Here is a 19,564-nt window from a genome sequence, read left to right on the forward strand (position 1 = left end):
AAGGACTGAGCAGTGTGTGAGGAAAGACTGGGAGAGTTGGGTTGGTTCAGCCTGGAGAAAAGAACGCTCAGGGGAGACCATATCCCCCTGTGCCAATATTTAAAGGATGGCCACAGAGATGGAGGCCCCTTTTTTAAAGGGAGTCCCATGGAAAAGACAAGGGGTGATTACTCCTGGACACAAGAGGGGTGATTCCAACTGGGTGATTCCAACTGGACACAAGAGGAAAATGTTTCACAATGAGAACAACCAGCCACTGGAATAATCTGCCCAGGGAAGAGGTGGATTCCCCAACACTGGACACTGTTGATTTGGCTGGACAGGGTGTGGGGACAAAGTCTAGGTCATGCTTTGCCTAGAAAGGTTGGACCAAATGATCCCTGAGGTCCCTTCCAACCTGGGATTCCATGATCCTATGAAATACTTCTCAAAACCAGCCTGATAGAAGCATATTCCCCCCAGCTGATGCTCCACTACCCAACACTCACCCTTTGAAGGCCTCTTGCACAGTAACAGCAAGTAACACTGTTTAACGAAAGCAAGATTAAACAGCCTTAACCTTCATCAGCTGAACTCTGGCAGTATCTGAAAGTGTTTCCAGCTTACTTAAATTCCAGCAGGGTGAATCACTGTATAACAAAAGCTTCTGCTGCTGCCTCCTCCCTCTTATTTACTCCTGAAAGTGGAGTTCAGGTTAAGGGCTGCCTTTATCAGGGACTTCTCACATGGAGACTTGCAGAGATCCAATCTTCTGCTGCCAGGGAGGCTGAAAAAAGGCAATAAACTCACAAAGGTCATAGGTGCACAGAGGCTTTTACCCATTTCTTTAGATCACAAGGTAGGAGCACTAACAGGTTTGTTGCACAGGTTTATCACAAAAATCATGTCTCCTTGGCAGTTGTTCTCACTGATGACAGAGGCAGGAGGGTGAGGAAGGGTCTGTTGCCTCCAGTCCCTTGTATTCCCCCCAGCTCCCAGATAAGTACACTACACAGCTCATACTGCAGCACCTGCCTCCAGAGCCACACTGGGCGCTTTGCACACCTCAAGGGCTTCCTCCCTTCTCTCCCTGCAAGCCTTCTTCTTACTCAACAAGGAGAAAGCCTCTTTTTGAAACCCTGACCAAGTAAGAAAGCTAACCTGGGCAGCTTCATTCTGTTCTTCCCAGTGGGCATCATGTATTGGAGTCATGTTTTCAGTGGAACAGTTTATGGAGAACTCCAAGAGTTAACCCAACATTTAAACAGCTCCAGAACTCACTGAGAGGCTGACTAAAAGGAGAGACACACTTGGAATGCCCCAGCCACTAGTCTGAAAACAAACATTTTACTATCAGTCACTTTTATTTCAAGAACAGCATAGCCTTTCATCCCAGGTCCCACTGGAGATCAGTGTGTAACTCAGGTAGCAGAAGAAGCATTCACATCCTGTAGAGCAAGAGCTCCTAACAAAGCAATCCCCCAGAGACAAAAGCATTGAGTTTTCCTCCTCTCCCGCTCTTGGTGAGCAGCCCAAACAGAGCAGTCCCTCACCCTGCACCTCGTGGGTGCTTCACTGATCACACAAATAAATAGTTCTCAGTATCTTGCTGTGTACAAGCAGATAGTCTAGAAGTTAATTACTGCTGTGTTCTTACCTACTGGACACTGTAGGTAACTGACTTGGTAGCCACAGAGAGGCAGCAGGCTCAGACTGCCTTTGCATTATCAGTTTAACTGGACAGAAAGGTGTGAGAGAAGCAGGCAGATCTTTTTTTATCTGCTCCCTGCTTTAAGGGGAGGAGTTTTCTCAGTGGGACTTAGCCTTTGTCATTTTGATGGAAATGGATGGGGTCACGCTCCCCAAACTGAGCACATGCTGCTCAATGCACTCCCTGCTCCTGGCTTGTGACAGGAGCTGCTGAGCCACCTTCACATGGCAAGGAACTGCAGGTTCACATTTCAAAGAGAGCAGGAGCCCAGTGCCACCCTGAGAGTGAGCCAGAACTGCTGATTCATCAGGGAAAATCAGGACAAATTAAAGCTGTACAACGTGGGCATGGGGAAGTACAGTCGTGTCACACACACACAACCTGACACTTGTCTCTACTTCTGTCTGCTGGTGGGACATGCTGTGATCGTCAGTGTCCCAGTATGAAATCAAGCCAGCTAAAACAAAGCATAACATGCTGAAGTCTAATACATATGAGGCCACTTGTCACCGAAGATTATTAAGGTATCCCAAGGCTGACTACAAGTGATGAGCTCACAGCAGTGTCAGTGCCCACAGTGCCCTTCCCACAGGAAGTATTGGCTGGAAAGCATGAGTTTGAGAGGATGAGAAGGACTGCAGGAAGAACCTTAGACTGATGAAAGAGCAGAGGAGTCATTCATGGGACATCCAGAGATGTCTTGGTTAGGCATCATGCAGCTGGTTCTCTTTCAGGAGGATCTTCTCCCCAGGCTTGAAGGCTGGCATCCCCCGGTAAGGGCAGCTGGCACAGCGAAATGCATCCCCCAGGTAGCACTTCCAAGAGAACAAAGGCACCTTCTGTAACCAGCAGCAACTTTCAGTTCTCTTCCCCTGGAATATGGCTTTTCCAGCTCCTCAGCATGTCAGCACAGAAAACACCTCCCTTCTACCCTCTTCCCAAGGCATGCTGTGTTAGCAGAGCTGTGCAGGACATTAGGCAAGCTTCCCCTCAGCCAGTGTGCCCACACGTGGCTGCATATTGGGCTGAGGCAGCCCCCAAATCCCCCCTGGCTCCCTCCCACAAGGTAACCTGCCCTGTGAGCATAGGAGCAGGGAGGTGAAGCTTCACTGTTCATTCTGACTCCCACAGCGACAGGTGCAGTGATGCAGAGTGTGTGTGCAATGGCAGAAGCAGCACAAGCAGTGTCTGGGAGCGGTACGCTAGCCTAGGGAGCACTCACTAGAGAGCACAGTTCTTAGAGATCATGCCCTGGCAAAGCATAGAAACAAAAATTATTATTTACATTTCCACAGGCAGATTTGGGCTGTACACTCTTCTTCTCCTGTTCCAGTTCTTCAGCCAGGCCACATGTGCTGTAGAAAAATAAAGAAGTCACCTGCACGTTTCTGTTTAAAGGTTGTGAGTCACCAACACTCCTTCCACCCCTACTCACATGCAACAGCCCTCACTCTGTCACACAACACAGCTGACACTGGGACTCTCCTGCCCTTCACTTTGTTCCTCAACACCACAGTTTGTGTAACAAGTGTTGAAGTACACTCCTCACCTTTAAACTGAGTAGGAAATGGCTGTATGGCATTTGCTATGTGTGCTCTTTCTTCTTCAGATCTGAGAAACCAGGGTTTTAGTCAAGGCACAAACTGCATAGCCACCCTCAGGAAGGCTGCTGATCACATCAGTGTGGTAATTTGTAACAGCTCTGGGGCAGCTAGTCAATTCTCACTGCATTTGGATTTACATTAAAATAATTAAGAAAAGTTACGAACCAAGAGAATTATGCTCTGAAGAACAGCAAATTGCCCACAATCTTTTTAAAACCCATCCAGCTCTGAGGGTTTAATGTTACAGTTGAAAGGTTCACCAATATGCTAATTCCAACACTGACCAGTTCTTGCAGGCTTTCTTCTTGCCCATTTCTTTGCAGGATGGAGCTCTGAGGGACAATGGATCTGGCTTTTTCAAATCCTCTGAATCCAACAGCTCATCAGGGTCCAAAAGATCCTCAAAACACAATGAAAGAGAACACGCAGGAAACTGATTTGTCAGCAGGGAATGCCATTGCTGTATTATGTCCAAAGAAATGGTGCTATCTGTAGCACTAACATTAAAGTGCTGTAGCTGTGCCCCCTTATCTGTGTCTCCCCTCCACCCTCACCACACCTCTGGGCTTTCAAGACCTCAAATATGAGGTATTTTGCCCTAGGGATGCTTTTATGCCTCGTAAGTTGTAAAGCTTCCCAAAAGGCATGACTGAAACTATTTAGAATAGGAAAGGAGAGACAAGAAACAGCAGCAAAGTCTCACAAACTATACCAGATACCAACCATCTCTTCATCGTTCATATCATTGGCAGAGAGTGTCCACAGCTTGGCAGTGGTTGGGTCCACAGAGGGCTTTCCTGGAGCCAGAACAAAGGAAGAAATAGTAGTTACTCCTGCCTTTGCCCTGCCTACTCCCAGAAAATAGCTGAAACAACTTTGGAAAGCCCCAGTTCACAGGTTTTTACTGTAGCACTCCTGGGGTGAGCTGTCTCCCTCTTCCAAGGGGTGCTTGCAGGCAATCAGAAATGTAGCACGCACTACTCCTTACCTGAAGCACCAGGTTTCTTGGCAAGGAAAAGTCTGAGCTGACTTGAGGATCCCACTTCAAAATTAGGCTTCTTGCCTTCTATCTGAACAATGATTAGATCATTGCTTTGGTAACCCAAATGCTCTTGGACTGACTGAGCCTCCTCTGGGGTCAATGCTTCCTTTTGCAGCTGCAATGCAAGATTTTAGGTTATCACACTGCAGAAGCCCCAATCCAGCATCCAGTGAACACAATCATTATTTTCAGTCCTACAGAAAACCACTACCTTTGCCAAGCACATTTGCAGTAAACCAGGGTAGCTAAACACCTTGTCAACCAGCAAGTCCCCAGGAATCACCACCTACATCACAAGGGACTTTCTGGAAGTGGTCAGTACACACATACCTCCTTCACTTCCACCAACCCAGAGAGAGTCAGAGCTGTGAGGAGTTTGTCTGTTGTCTTGATTCTGCTGTTGTTTCCTGAAAGACACAAAAGCAAGAAGTAGGAGAAGGGAAGAAAAAGAATAGAGGTCACTGAGAAACCTGGAAGAGCAAAAGCTTTAGAAGGAACTGCTCAAGCCAAACCTCTGCTTTAAAACTGGGCCTTTTCTGGCTGACAAGAGGAGCAAACCAGGAGAATGCAAGCAGCTTGTTCATTAAAGTAGTAGCCTGTGTGACAAAGCTGTTCTAACTTCAGATCTGTTCTATATATGCCTGAACCTTCCTCAACCCAATTAACGCTCATCAAAAAAAGGATAAAAACCCACCCCAAAACCCAAACAACATTCCCCCAAAATATTTTTACATATTAAAGTGAACAACTCAAGAGGTTTTCAAAACTTGGACTCCTAAATGAACATTTCATTCAGAAGCAACAGTCAAGACCCTTGCTCTTGCAGGCAAAAGCTCTTACACATTCACTGTTTCAGAAACTCATTACAGGTTTATTTGCTGGGGCACAGGATTGTGCTGAACAGAATCCATTCACCCTCTCTCAGTAGTCCCACTTACTCTTTATTGCTAGTCCACCAAATTGCAGCCTGACTCTGGAAAAAAGAAACCTCATCTCTTCCAGATCTGCACGTTCTTAGTTGTGTCCCAGATGTCTTCCACCCTACCCCTAAGGTACCACTTGCACCACAGAGCCACTGCTAGCTCCAAAACATCGGCAAATCTTCCCAAGCTGAAGACGGTGTTTCCGCTGCCACTCACACCACCCTTTTCAGCACTGCAGATTGTGCCAGTGCAAACGTCATCAGCACAGATGCTTCTCTTCTTATCACATGGTGTGTTAGTTCCCACTTCCACCCTGAACCAGCTCCTTGTGCCAGCAAAGTTGAATGCATGTCAAGTACAAGACAGAGAAATAATCTTGTGTTCACCTCCTCTTGTGCTCCCCCAGCTGCCCCTTGGCACATGCTCTGGTTTTACTCTTAAAACTTAAGCCCAAACAATTGTACCTTTTCTGGATACCTATTTCTCAGCTGGCTTCTGGGGCAGCCTCTCCTGGCATTTGTCACCCGTTTTTAAAATCACTTCAGAAGCTCCTTGGAAACACAACATCTGCACCTATTTAACATCACATGCTTTTTCAAGGTAGTTTAGGATCAAGTGTTAAACTTGATCAGCACCCCATCCCTGACAGTATTCAAGGCCAGGTCAGATGGGCCTTGGAGCAACCTGGTCTAGCGGAATGTGTCCCTGCCCGTGGCAGGGGGGTTAGACTGGATGAGCTTTAAGGTCCTTTCCGAACCACTTTAGGATTTTCACTGGGGAAGAATGACTGCAAATATCTTCAATGGCTACCAGGTTAAACACAGGATAAATGCCTTACTATTCAAGTTAGTGTGTCAAGAGAGTGAACATCGCTGAAGGTCAGTCAGGGTTCCTATCCTTCCATTTCAGCCTAATCCTCATGAGAATTGCTATGTTACCATGAAAACAAGGCTGATGTGGATTCTCTCACCTGATTCTGTAACCACCAGTTCTTTCAGGAGGACACAGCCCCCTGGCTTCAGTATCCGGGCTATTTCTGCCAGCACCTCGGCACTGTGCTGCGCTGTACTGCCTGGTACCATGCCAGAGAGAATCACGTCAAAAAATGAATCCTTGTGAGCAGCTGGAAAACAAGAAGGGGGAAGACGGTTCAATTTTATATATTTACACACAGACCTTTGCTTAACACATCAGTTTCACCTCCCTCCTCATCCCTCATGCTTGTGTCCAACAGCAACAACTGATTAAAGACACCATAGGAAGCAAGACTAGGGTATATCACTTCCTTTGCTGTACTGCTGGTGGTAAGAGTTAGCAGTATTGTTCTGAGTGCTCACTTACAAATCACGGAAGAAAACAGAATCACAGACTAGTTTGGGTTGGAAGGGAGCTTACGGCACATCCAGTTCCAATGCCCCTGGCATGGACTAGATCAGGTTGCTCCAAGCCCTGTCCAACCTGGCCTTGAACACTGCCACAGATGGGGCAGCCACAGCTTCTCTGGGTAACCTGTGCCAGGGCCTCACCACTCTCACAGGAAAGAGCTTCTTCCTAAGATCTCATCTCAGTCTCCCCTCTGTCAGGTTAAAGCCATTCCCCATTGTCCTGTCCCTACAGGCCCTTGTCCAAAGCCCCTCTCCAGGTTTCCTGTAGCACCTTTAGGCACTGGAGCTGCTCTAAGGTCTCCCCTTAAGGAGTCTTCTGTTCTCCAGGCTGAACAAGCCCAGCTCTCTCAGCCTGGCTCCAGCCGTTGCAGCATCTTCATGGCCTCCTCTGGACTCACTGCAACAGCTCCACGTCTCTCTTGCTTTGGGACCCCAGAGATGTCAGCTCACACAACAGAAGCACCCTCTCCCTTTAATGAAAGGGTAAAAAATGAAGCTAATTCTTACACTGAGACAGCTGGTTGACATTTTCCACAGACACACGATTACCAGCTCCCACCAGTGCCTGAATTTTATCCACCAAATCCTTCAGGGCTTCAACGGGCGAGGAGCTATCACAGATGATGGCCACGTGCTGGCCTGGTGCGACTCCGTACTCCCCCATGTCCACAGCAGAAGCAAACCTAACAGCAGCAACGGGTCGGGAGGGACACAGAGGAAGGGTTATTGTCAAGCTCAGCACAAACATCTGTGGACTGTCTTAATCACAGAACACTGACTTCTTTTAGTAAATGGAGATTATTTTCTGGAGACAGGCAGTACAGTTCCCCCAAGCTGAGCATTAATATAACATTCAGAAATAGCTACACTCAAAGGCGTAATTCAGTTTCTCTCCAGTTAAGGGGCTAGTTTGCTGGGTGACTGCAGGCCATGCCTAAAAAAAAAAATAAATCAAACCAAACCCCCCAAAATGCCCCCAAACCAAACTAAATAACAACAAAAAACTTACTTGCTTTCCTTAAAGATTTTAATAGAGACATACACAGGATTTAGAATCACAGAATAGTTAGGGTTGGAAAGGACCTTCAGATCATGTAGTTCCAACCACCCTGCCATGGGCAGGAATGCCTCACTCTAAACCACATCACCCAAGGCTCTGTCCAACCTGGCCTTGAACACCACCAGGGATGGAGCATTCACAACTTCCCTGGTCAACCCATTCCAGTGTCTCACCACCCTAACAGGAAAGAACTTCTTCCTTATGTCCAATCTAAACTTCCCCTGTTTAAATTTTAACCCATTACCCCCTGTCCTACCACTACAGTCCCTAATGAACAGTCCCTCCCCAGCATCCTTATAGGCCCCTTTTAGATACTGGAAGGCTGCTATGGGGTCTCCAGACAGCCTTCTCTTCTCCAGGCTGAACAGTCCCAACTTTCTCAGCCTGTCTTCATACGGGAGGTGCTCCAGTCCCCTGATCATCCTTGTGGCCCTCCTCTGGACTTGTTCCAAAGTTCCATGTTCTTTTTCTGTTGAGGACACCAGAACTGCACACAATACTCCAAGCGAGGTCTCACAAGAGCAGACTAGAGTAGAGCAGCAGGATCACCTCGACCTGCTGGCCACGCTTCTATTGATGCAGCCCAGGATGCAGTTGACTTTCTGGGCTGTTGGCACACACTAAAGCTGGCTCATGTTAAGTTTCTCACTGACCAACACCCCAAGTCCTTCTCCACAGGGCTGCTCTGAATCTCTTCTCTGCCCAACCTGTAGCTGTGCCTGGGGTTGCTCCAACCCAGGTGTAGGACCTTGCACTTGGCATGGTTAAACTTCATAAGGCTGGCATCAACCCACCTCACAAGTGTGTCAAGGTCCCTCTGGATGGCATTTCTGGATTTCCAGACTAGCAACAACTTTTTCATCACAGAATCCCAAACTGGTTTGGGCTGGAATGCACCTCAAAGCTCATCCAGTTCCAACCCCCTGCCACGGACAGGGACACCTTCCACTAGACCAGGTTGCTCCAAGCCCCATCTAACCTGGCCTTGAACACTGCCACAGATGGGGCAGCCACAGCTTCTCTGGGTAACCTGTGCCAGGGCCTCACCACCCTCACAGGAAAGAACTTCTGCCTAAGATCTCATCTCAGTCTCCCCTCTGTCAGGTTAAAGCCATTTCCCTTGTCCTGTCCCTACAGGCCCCTGTCCAAAGCCCCTCTCCAGCTTTCTTGTAGCCCTTTTAGGCACTGGAGCTGCTCTAAGGTCTCCCCTTAAGGAGTCTTCTGTTCTCCAGGCTGAACCAGCCCAGCTCTCTCAGCCTTTCTCCAGAGCAGAGCTGCTCCAGCCCTTGCAGCATCTCTGTGGCCTCCTCTGGACTTGCTCCATGTCCCTCTTGTGTCACTGCCCCAGAGCTGTACACAGGAGTGCAAGGAGGTCTCCCCAGAGTACAGCAGAGGGGGAGAATCCCCTCCCTAACCTGCTGCTCATGCTCTTGGGATGCAGCCCAGCACATTGGGGGGATCCGTGTTCAAGCACACAATGAAGCCAGGTCACGGGGAGCCGGGTCATCGCAAGCTTCTCATCACCCAACACCCCCAAATCCTTCTCCTCAGGGCTGCTCCATCCAGTCTCCCCCAACCTGTAGCTGTGCTTGGGACTGCCCTGACCCAGGGGAGACTTTGCGCTTAGCTTTGCTGACCTACATGAGGTTCTCATGGTCCCTCCTCTCCAGCCTATCCAGGTCCCTCTGTATCTCATCCCTTTCTCCAGCGTGTCAGCCATACCACACAACTCGGTGTCACCACAAACTTGCTGACGGTGCTCGATCCCACTGTCCATGTCAGCGATAAAGTTGTTGAACTACGACCCCCAAGGAACACCACTTGTCACTGATCTCCACTTGAGCCACTGACCACAATTCTCTGAGTACGACCACCCAGCCAATTCACCAGGTGGTCTATCCATCAATACCATGTCTCTCCAGTTTAGAGACAAGGATGTTGTGTGGGACAGTGTTGAACTGTACAAGTCCACAGAGATGATGTCAGTCACTCTTCCCTTATCCACCAGTGCTATGGTCCATCACAGAGGGTCACCAAATTGGCCAGGCACAACTTGTCCTTAATAAAGCCACAGCAGCTGTCGCCAGTCACCCCCTTAGTGTCTATGTGCCTCAGCACGGTTTCCATTTGACATTAAACACTGCCTTGTCTCTCCCACTCAGGAGAGACCTGACCTAGCAGAATCTGCCTCTGCAGCACATGAGGGGAAAAGAAGAAAAGCAATTTTCAGCCTTCCCAGCATTCCAGACTGAGACTCTCGACTCATGGGTGACACTGTGTGAGCAACTGCACAGAGGGGAACAGACAGTGACAGCTTTGAGAAACCTGTGTGCACCAGTATTTTATAAAAAATTGCATTCCTTACAGAGCCTGCTGAAAATCCACACTCTAGCAGTGTCATAATCACCTGTACTCACAGCAGCACCAGCTACAGGAACAATCACCGAGTCTCTTTCACTCTGCACCTCCAATACAAACCTGTTTTCCTTCCCATTTAACACAAGCACACAGAATAGGGAGCACAAGTGAGCACACCAGCTGCCCAATATACCTTCAATCGGCTACAAGCCACATGCTTGCTTTGTAACAGCCTGTTGTAAGTAAAGTTGTCACCAGAAGTCATTACATTACACACTCTGGGTAGTGTCTTATTGCCACCATGTTGTCATGAAAGCATATCTTATGGGTACCTGTGCCAGATTCAACGCAGTTGCCTGCAGTCAGGTGTAGAGTGGATTTTGACCCACGGTTCCTCTGGTTCTATGTGCAGTGGACCCCTCTCTCCTGGAAACTGCAAACATGTTCAGAACAGGACAACTCTGCACCTTGTCTGACCCACTCTAGTAGGAATTTGTGCTAATGCAGCCCACAACACCATTCAATTAAGGAATGGAAGATCTTGGTTATGAGCTCCTGGTTACAGCACCTCCCAGTTGGCCTTGCACACATATGCAACACAAGCTAAGCAACTACAACAGCCAGTAACACTAGTAACCACACATATAAATCCTAGTAAAATGCCATCTTTCCTAGGAAGATGGCCAAAAACCTCAAAAGATACAAAAGCTGTTAGGGTAACGTGGCAAAGCTGAATTCAAAGATGCACCTTCCTCCCACAACAGCAAGTTGTGACCTTTCAATACCAGTCCAGGGCCCAAACTGCATCAACAGAACACCAGCCCACTTACCACACCGAAGAGGACTCCTGCCTTACACCACCTTGTGCCACGCAGGGAGGAGGCCCAAGGGCTGGGCCCAGCATAAAGAAGACTTTATCTGAATTCCACACACATTTACCAGCCCTTAAGGCACACCACTGCCCAAAACAGGGCAAGGAGAGGGCTGCAAATAATACTGGAGGTTGCGAGCTTCAACAGATTAAAAAACAAGATACGGGAGGGAATGTCACGAAGGAATGTCACACGGGAATTCCCTGACACACACCCCCTCCATCCCGCCCGCCCGCCCGCAGCGGCCGCCCCAGGCGCAGCCTCCGGAAATCCTTTTTAAAGGGGAAAACGGTAATCTCGGCCTCCAAGCAGGTGTCCCCGTGCCGGTCCCCGTCCCTAGTCCCCCAAGCCGCGCACGACTTACCTCAGCTCAGCTCAGCTCGCCTCGCGTCATCCCGGTCTGACGCCGTCACAGCCGCGTCCCGGCGCCGTGACGTAATCCCGCTGCTGCCCGCTTCCAAGATGGCGGCGGCGAAAGGCCTACGGCTGGCTGGCTGGCGTCTTTGGCGGGGCCGCGCCGGTGAGGGGCGGGGGGAGCGCGGCTTGGTGGGTGGGGAGACTGCGTGCTCGTCCTCGTGCCACCGTGACTGGGCCAGGGCCGGGGCCGGGGCCGGGGCCGAGGCCCGGGCCAGGCGGCAGGGCGGGGCGGGGCCGGGAGGAGCGAGGAAGGTGATGCGAAGGGCAGAGGAGCGGCGCCGCTAGGGGGCGGTACGGGGTTGTGTAGTCGCGCCAGGCCTAGGCCTACTCCCAGGCGCAGCCTGAGGCCCATCCTCAGCCCCAGCTCCAGGCTCAGGCTTAGGTCTGGTCCCGCCTGAGGCTGGTGTCTGTGGACCCTGGTCAGGCAGGCTGGAGACACGTAGCCTGCCGCAGGGGTATGCTTGGGGAGTGAAGCCTCTTTCACCTTCCAGGCCCTGAAACTGCACAAGGCGTTCGAGGGGACTGGGGGCGGGGTTGAGGAGAAGTTAGGTGGTGGTTAAGTGTGGGCTGTGCAACCCAAGCTTATTGCAGTTCAATTATGAATTCTCACAGAGCAGCCGTAATCAAGAGCTGTGTGACCTTTGAGTCACCTGAGAAGCACGCGTCGTGATCTCAGTTGTTTCTGTTAACATTGCTGGGATATTACCAAGGGTCAGTGCCTTTCTCTTAACTTCTCTCATTCCTCCCCTTTGTCAGGGACCAAAAAAGAGAGTGGTCATGCTGCAGGGCAGTCAGGGAATGTTTGTGTGCCTGGTTTCCAGTTCAAGACTGGGAAACTCATTTCTGTTTGCTATATGTGCCGTCTGCACAGTTCTTTTCCTCACAAAACATTTTCACTTTATTTTCACCAAGTAAATGTGAGCTCAGCTGAGAGGGATGCTTCTCAGAAGTGTAAAAAGACACTTTCTACACATTTCTGTTCTTTTCATCTGGATTTACCACAGCTCTCTGCTTCATCTTAATTTTCTGTGCTTCCTTGTATTGGAAAAAGACATTTGAACCTTGGCTTCCCTTTCAGCGCTCCAGTGCCAGCTCTACCCACCACAGCGTGCTCTCCAGGCCTCAGCTGTGCTGAGGAGTGTCTTTGATGAGCAGAAGGAGCCACTGGCATCGTCTTCTCAGCATCAGTTCGATTCACATCCAGCTGATCACCAGCCTGAGCAGGAATGTCAAGGCCGTTGTCCCAGGTAACTCACTAGCTATTTCTAGTGCAGTCCTGCCAATAGACTTTGGTTTCCTGAAACTTGCATAGAAGCTTGAAGACAACGAGATCCAGAGTTAATGAAGCCTCAGACTGCAGCAACTGGAGAGCTGATTTGCTGAGACAGTGCAAATTCCACTGTCCGATGTGGAGACAGGATGGAACTTACTTTCAAGAGGGAACCTCTCTGGTCTGCAAAACACAGGACTTCAGTCCTGGATTTTTTTGTAAATCCATACAAAATATTGTCCATATTCCTGTAACTGTAGAGTTCCTGTTGGAAAAAGCTTATAGTTTAGCTTGTTTTTTTAAAGAAGGGGTAATCTGAGGCTGGTTGATCTTCATGTAGGCACCTAGATTGAGCCCTCCTGTATTTTTCTCTTCTCTTATGGCAAAGGTTCATTAAGAATCCTTTTCCTGGAAACGGAAGGATTTTACAGGAGGAGGTGAGAATTATACTAAGCAGACCTCAAAAGCATGCCAGCACACAGCAGTGGCAGCAAGTGAGTGGCAGAGTCCAGGTTGCTGGTGTTTGATGGTGACATTCCCTCACTGTAATAATACCTTCTCATAGTTACACTGGCCAGGGCGGCCAGGAGTCTGAGGACTATGAGAGCGAGGAGCAGCTGCAGCACCGAATCCTCACAGCAGCGCTGGAGTTTGTGCCTGAACATGGCTGGACTGCAGAAGCCATTGCAAAGGGAGCCAAGGTATGTGGGAGAGAAGCAACAAACCAGTTGAAAACTGGATGAAGCTTAAGTCCAGACAGACAGGCCTGCATGCTTCCCCCACATACTCTTGGGTGATGCAACCCAGTCAGCAAATGGAATGTGGCCCAGCTACTACAGAATAACCTTGTCAGGATTACAGTAAGGCACAATGTAAAGTAGTGATCCTAAAGAAATGAAAACGTACATGAAGTACTTTTTAATGCAGTGTTGCTTTGTTTAAATTCATATAACTTTGTTCACGAAAGAAATAAACACTTTTCACAGCTGGATCCTGCTTAGCAGTGTATGACCTGGTCTGTGCTTCTCCCTTCTTCCCTGCAGAGCCTGGGTCTCTCTGTTGCTGCTGCAGGGATGTTTTACAGTGATGGCAGTGACCTGATCCTGCACTTTGTGTCTGAGTGCAACACCAAGCTGTCTGAGCTGCTGGAGCAGGAACAAAAGCTAGTGCAGTTGGGCGAAGCAGAGTGAGTATTGGCTATGAAAAGACATCTTCCTTGGCAAACTCTGCCAAAGGGACTGGATAGACAGAGAGGCCTCCTGGGACACAGATACTTTAAGTTAAAAATTAATTTAGCCAAATAAAATCATCCTCACAGAGTTGTACAAAAGGCGTGAAGGATGCATAATACTTCACATATCTACTGCTGAGGCAGGCAAGCGATTGACCTTTCAAGTTCAGAATTGAGCTTAATTTGGACGTTCTTCACATTTGGGGTTTTTTCTTACCCAGGAAGAAGCCTACAGATCAGTTCCTGAAGGATGCTGTGGAAGCCAGACTGAGGATGCTGATTCCATATATTGACAAATGGCCCCAGGTATAAAATGAATATCAAGATTGTCTCCTTTTTCATTTGTATTTTAAACACTCTGTGACCTTCAACGTAGTCTCTCCACCAGAGCAGTTCAGGGTTGTAAATGAAACCCTCACTGGCTTCACATGATTTGCAGCCTTCAAGAGGAGAGCAGACTTGGCAGGAAGCAGTTAGAGGTGTCCTTAGAACAACAATTTCTCGCAGTTCTTGAAAAGCAAACTACTCCATTATTCACCATCTGGGATCCCAGGGGATGAGCCATGTCTGCTCAGTCCTGTTGCAATGTCACTGCAAGTCAGGCTCCTTGCAGCATTATTCTAGCTGCACCCATATCACCTGACACCTGGGAACATGGAACTCCTGCTTTGCTGCAGGAAGCTGCTTGCCCAGCTTGCAAGTGACAAAACTTTGACAACCTGAGGGCAGATCTGTGAACTGAGAGGGCTCCATGCTTCAAATTTCATATTTAAGTCTCAAGCTGTTCTTTCTGGGGTGGGAAGGGAATTGAATTTTAGCCACAGTAACAAGCAAGGAGTTCCCAACCATGGGCTGCAGAGACTGTTGCAAAGTCAGCCTCTTGTCCAGAATCACTGCTGGCTTCTGGGCAGCTGCATCCACCATTCCTTACAGAGAGAGAAGACAGAATTCATGGGTTTGTTCCAGATTAGCATAACTTGCCTTGTGAGGGATGTGAGTGGTTTATGACTCTCTTGGTCTTGTGTTACTATGTTCAAAGGCTGCAGGATCCCAGTAGGGCCATTATGAGTGGCTGTTCTGCTTTTGGTGGCTGCTTTGAGTTCAAAGTCAAATTCAGAGAAATGAGAAATTTGACTCCCTGCCCATAGGGGCACAGTGCAAGTGTGAGTCAGTTCAGGCTGTGCTGTTTCCATGCTTGGAGAGGCAGCTTGGGAGAGACAACATAGTGGGGTTCTTGCTGAGCAGGGGGCATGGAGCTCCAGCACAGGCTAAGGTTTGAGCTCAGCTGCTGCAGCATTCCAACATGTATTCCACACAAATCCTGCCACTTGGAAAGCTGAAAAGAGCAGGGAGGACTTGTCACTGGGAGCTGGAGGCAAGTCAACAGCAGCAGGGCAAAGATAACAGAGCATTGTTGGTCTGCCTTAATGTTATATCCTTCTCTCTTCATCTCTTCCATTTATCTGTGTTTCCTTTGCAGGCTCTGAGCATCCTGTTGCTCCCACGTAACATCCCGTCCAGCCTTAACCTCCTCACCAGCATGATTGATGATATCTGGCAGTATGCTGGAGACCAGTCCACAGACGTAAGTCCTGGTGCTTTACAGACTGGCTGGAGCTACCCCTCAGCACCTGAGCAAATTGATGGGTTGAAGCAGGCATTGGGGCATGTCTCTCTTGAAACGATCCTGTTGTTGAATGAGAAAGACATTTTCAGAAGCACCCAAGGATCCTTTCCAACGAGTTTTAAGAGCCAATAGGACTAAATGCAAATTAATGCCCATGAGATTAGTGCAAATTAAAGGTCTTACCTTCCTAGACAAAATTCTTGTGATTTTCAGCCTAAACCTTGATCTGTACTCAGTGCATGAGCAGTGTGTCTCTGTCACATGTCTGTTCCACCAGCAGTAGCATTTGCAGATTTGACTTGAAAACTTTTAAAGAACCTACCCAAAAATACCATCAGCTTATTAAAACTTTCATCTTTCTGTCAGGAAATGAAAGAAAATTATAACCTTAATTAAAACAATTAATAAATTACTTTAATTCATATAGATGTAGGGAGAAAGGGGAAAAGCTGAATGAACCACGTTAATAAAGTACTTTAATAAGCTGCTTTTATCTGTGTATAAAAGAGAAGCTACTGCAGTGAAAAATAAATAAGATGATAGGAAAATTAAAGGAATAAACCAGAAGAGATGTGAAAGACTGTGGCTGCATCAGGAACTGCAAGTCCCTTTTGGGTTATGAAAGTCCAATTGATGTGTCAGTTAGTGTCTGTACTGAGCTGTTCTAAAATCTCTTCACAGGCAGGATTAGGAGAGGTTCTAAAGTTTGTCTTTTTGTTGGCACCTTTGTGCCAGTTACATGAGTTTCCTTTGGGAAGCTGTGGTGCTCAGCCCCCCCCTCCTTTCCCAGTAACAGGGTTTAGTGTCAATTGTGGTGGACCCCTCGTCACCACACCAGGTGCACAGTAGAGTATGTGAGTGCCTCAGAGACCTCTTTGGGTGGGTTTTTCAGAGCAGAAGGAGAAATCAACAGAAAGCATTTGGTCTTGGGCACCTTAGAGATGGAGCTGGAAGTGGCAGCATTCTTCAAGTTTTTCCCCTCATCATGGTGCAGGCAGTGCAGAGCTTTCCATCCAGCTTGTTTTCGAAAACAAGGCCTTTGTAGTCATGAATGGAAGAGCCAGTATTTTTTCGAGGCAATAGCAGCAAATGAAGAGGAAGCCTCATTTTAAAATGTACTTATATATGTTGTCTGCCAGAGGTTCCAAGTGCAACTGGAAAAACTGAAGAGTTGAAGTTATTTGTGCCTCTTTGCATTGTGTAACCTGTTGTAACACATCCAACAGCACTGCTGCTAGCAATGTGCTGATGCATTTAGCGAGTCAGCAGGCAGTACTGGCATTTCAACGACAGGATTTGGGAAAGGTGTATCTCTGTGTGATGTCTTGCACAGTTCTGTCCCCTGTTTGTTCCCTTTCTTCATGCATGTATCTGGTACAAATTGTAGCTCAGCGCTCAGTATAGCTGTTTCTCACCTCAGATCTTTGCATTGCCTACTAGGTATCTGTAAAGCAAAGATGGGCTCAGTGCACACAGGCTCACACACAGGGAAGAGAGGATTCCTTGCAGCCAGCAGCAGGTGCTGGAGATCTTGTTCAGCAGTTTTAGATGCCGTACTTGACCTCTGTCTGATGCTATAGGAACAGCTGTGCTATCAGATGTTTGTGTTGGCTGGTGGCCTACTGCATCAGAGAGACACACATTAAGTGGGGAAGGGAATGTGCAGTTGGAATGGTGTTTTCCTTTGCCATTCTCCAGTCTGATTTCGTGGGCTGTATCCTTGATCTGCATTCAGGTCACAGCTTCCCCTCTCTCTCATTCCCTGCCCTTGTAGTTTAACTGGTACACCCGTCGAGCTGTACTCACTGGCATCTACAACACCACTGAACTGGTGATGCTGCAGGATTCATCCCCTGACTTTGAGGAGACTTGGCGCTTCCTGGAAAACAGAGTAGCTGATGCCATGAGCATGGGCAATGCAGCTGATCAGGTAACGTTACGGGCAGGGTACACATGCAGCGTCCCCCGTCTCCCCAGATACACCTGCAGACATACCTGTCTTCCCAGTTACACAGACCATTCAGCTGCAGAGAGACCACCTTGCACTGAGGGGTGGTTGCATAAATGCAATAAATCCTCTAGTAAAAAGGTATTTTCTATTAAAATGACATGTATTTTCTAGTAAAATTACGTGCCTTCTTTGTCACACTGGCCTTACGGTTTGGAGACATATATTCCCAGGAAATGTCTTCCATGTTTCTTATCTCTGGCTAACACTTGTCTGCAGTGCTTGGCTTCTGTCAAAACCTTTCCGTAGTAAATACATGTTTATTGTGCACTACGTCTCTGTACTTCTGTGTCTACAAGTGTAACTGCAAAAGGAAGCAAAAGGTGGTTGGCGTTATCCTTGTGTCTTCTAGGTACAGTCAACAGGAAAAGCAGTTGTCCAGGGCCTGATGGGAGCTGCAGTTACTGTAAGTAATGCACGGCTGTAAGGGCAGAATTATTTCTCTACCTTTCCTTGCTGAATTTCAGCATGTTTTTTCTCCCAAATCTGGAACACAGCATGAAAATGAATAATCTCTCATAACTACATGTAAGGATGATTTTATGGGTAGTTTGGTGTTAGTTCACTGTTTTGGGGTGAAGTAACTTGTAATAGAGCATAAAAAATTAAGTCTGAAGCTACAGAGTGAGCTTTAGGGATGAGAGACAAGTGATCAGAATAAATGCAAATGTTCTACATCACTTCTTGAGAGATCTCTTCCTCTGCCAGTGCCTGCCCTGGATATCTTGACGGAAGGCCCATGCCACCATGGACACTTGGGAGGTGGCACCTGTCTCCAGGCCACAGCAGGGTGATTTCCTCAAGCTGTTCCAGTTGACTGCAGTGTGCTTCCAAGAATCCTTTCATTTTTTGGTAGCATCTTGGACTGCTTTGTGTCCATGTAGAGGAAGCTGCTTTTCCTCTGGGATACAAAACAATCCTTCTTGTACCCAGGAATGGTTTTGAAGGGCTTCAGGGTCTCCCTGTGATTCTATTTTTAGACAACTCGCATTGCATTTAGCAGCAAAGTGATTTGCTTGTTATCAGAAATCCATTCTAATTTATCATTACAAGACAGGCTGGAACATAAACTAGAAATAATTTTTACTGTATGAAACAGTGCTCAAGAATTTCTCCCACCTCCTTCCCCCTGCGGTGGAATCATTTCACATTTTCAGTGTTTCTCAGCCTCTCCCTGCTTTCACATGTGCATGTGGACCCTCCACTAAAGACATTCCCAAGGTCTATGTGTGCTCTTGTACATCAGCAGATCCACTGTGCAGACGAACAGGAGGAACTGGGCTGCTTCTGATGGGGGGTTACAGGCAGTTTGTTTTAGGGCAAAATCATCCCAGTATATTAACTGTTACGGACCACAAGTCCTTAGCAGAACATTCCATGTCCCAGAGTGCTGCACAGGAGGAGTGAGTGCACAGCTGGACAGGTACACTGAGCTCATCAGGTCTCTGCAAAATGGACAAGCAAGCTGAGTCTCTCAAAAGCTTAAATTCATTGTCAGAGTCTGTGTGGCCACAAAAATAGAGTCAGCAGAGTGGTTAGACCAGGTTGCTCCAAGCCCCCTCCCGCCTGGCTTTAAACACTGCCAGGGGTGGGGCAGCCACAGCTTCTCTGGGCAACCTGTGCCAGCGCCTCACCACCCCTCACAGTGAAATACAGCCAAGCTGAAACCTTGCCTGGGGAGCAAGTTCAGGTCATAGAATGCCCGTGGGTGGATCCATGGTGATCTTTCTCCCCCGCACTTTTACGTTCACCGCTGTTCACAGAAGGTGCCTTTCGTCCCAGGCACGCAGCAGTCTTCCCCTCCTCACCGAGCTCAGGCGGCTCTTCTGAGGCCAGACTTGCTGCCCAGCAGCGCTGAAACCTTCGGGGCCGGGCAGGACCCTTCGTGCCTTGGGGAGAGGGGCGTCGCCCCGGGGTAGCAGCACTGAACCCGCTTCTCCCTCTGCCCCGCAGATCAAGAACCTGGTGGGGCTGAACCAGCGCCGGTGAGGAGAGACGCGGCGGCGCGGGAGCGGGCCCGGCCCTTCCCCGGCACCAATAAAGTCACTCTGCAGGGTAGCACGGACTCTTTCTGGGG

At 48.4% G+C, this 19,564-nt stretch overlaps 2 protein-coding genes across 2 annotated transcripts; one reads left to right on the top strand and one right to left on the bottom strand.

Moving 5' to 3' along the window:
• Nucleotides 1-1,324: 1,324 nt before the first annotated feature.
• On the bottom strand, nt 1,325-11,386 carry CIAPIN1 (cytokine induced apoptosis inhibitor 1). Its single transcript, XM_061445420.1, has 9 exons — nt 11,299-11,386; nt 7,152-7,327; nt 6,230-6,382; nt 4,667-4,743; nt 4,283-4,451; nt 4,018-4,091; nt 3,579-3,694; nt 2,976-3,045; nt 1,325-2,505 (listed from the first exon to the last, which is right to left on the bottom strand). Exons 2-9 carry the CDS (start codon nt 7,306-7,308, stop codon nt 2,395-2,397), a joined length of 927 nt encoding a protein of 308 aa, XP_061301404.1. The 5' UTR covers nt 7,309-7,327; nt 11,299-11,386; the 3' UTR covers nt 1,325-2,394.
• Nucleotides 11,330-19,545, top strand: COQ9 (coenzyme Q9). Its single transcript, XM_061445419.1, has 9 exons — nt 11,330-11,454; nt 12,430-12,598; nt 13,187-13,322; nt 13,665-13,807; nt 14,074-14,158; nt 15,333-15,437; nt 17,254-17,409; nt 17,840-17,893; nt 19,441-19,545. The coding sequence occupies exons 1-9, from the start codon at nt 11,397-11,399 to the stop codon at nt 19,474-19,476; spliced, it is 942 nt and encodes a 313-aa protein (XP_061301403.1). The 5' UTR covers nt 11,330-11,396; the 3' UTR covers nt 19,477-19,545.
• The last annotated feature ends 19 nt before the right edge of the window (nt 19,546-19,564 follow it).

This window comes from Pezoporus flaviventris, unplaced genomic scaffold (assembly GCF_033815535.1).
Source record: "Pezoporus flaviventris isolate CSIRO_AGI_PZ_B2104156 unplaced genomic scaffold, CSIRO_AGI_Pfla_v1 ptg000004l, whole genome shotgun sequence".
Lineage (NCBI taxonomy): Eukaryota > Metazoa > Chordata > Aves > Psittaciformes > Psittacidae > Pezoporus > Pezoporus flaviventris.

Coding starts and splice junctions, on each gene's coding strand:
- CIAPIN1 (XM_061445420.1), bottom strand. CDS start 7,308: ATGGGGGAGTACGGAGTCGCACCAGGCCAGCACGTGGCCATCATCTGT. Junction 4,744..6,229: donor ACTGGTGGTTACAGAATCAG/GTGAGAGAATCC, acceptor TGTGTCTTTCAG/GAAACAACAGCAGAATCAAG. Junction 3,046..3,578: donor AAGAAAGCCTGCAAGAACTG/GTCAGTGTTGGA, acceptor ATTTTTCTACAG/CACATGTGGCCTGGCTGAAG.
- COQ9 (XM_061445419.1), top strand. CDS start 11,397: ATGGCGGCGGCGAAAGGCCTACGGCTGGCTGGCTGGCGTCTTTGGCGG. Junction 11,455..12,429: donor TCTTTGGCGGGGCCGCGCCG/GTGAGGGGCGGG, acceptor CTTCCCTTTCAG/CGCTCCAGTGCCAGCTCTAC. Junction 14,159..15,332: donor ATATTGACAAATGGCCCCAG/GTATAAAATGAA, acceptor TTTCCTTTGCAG/GCTCTGAGCATCCTGTTGCT.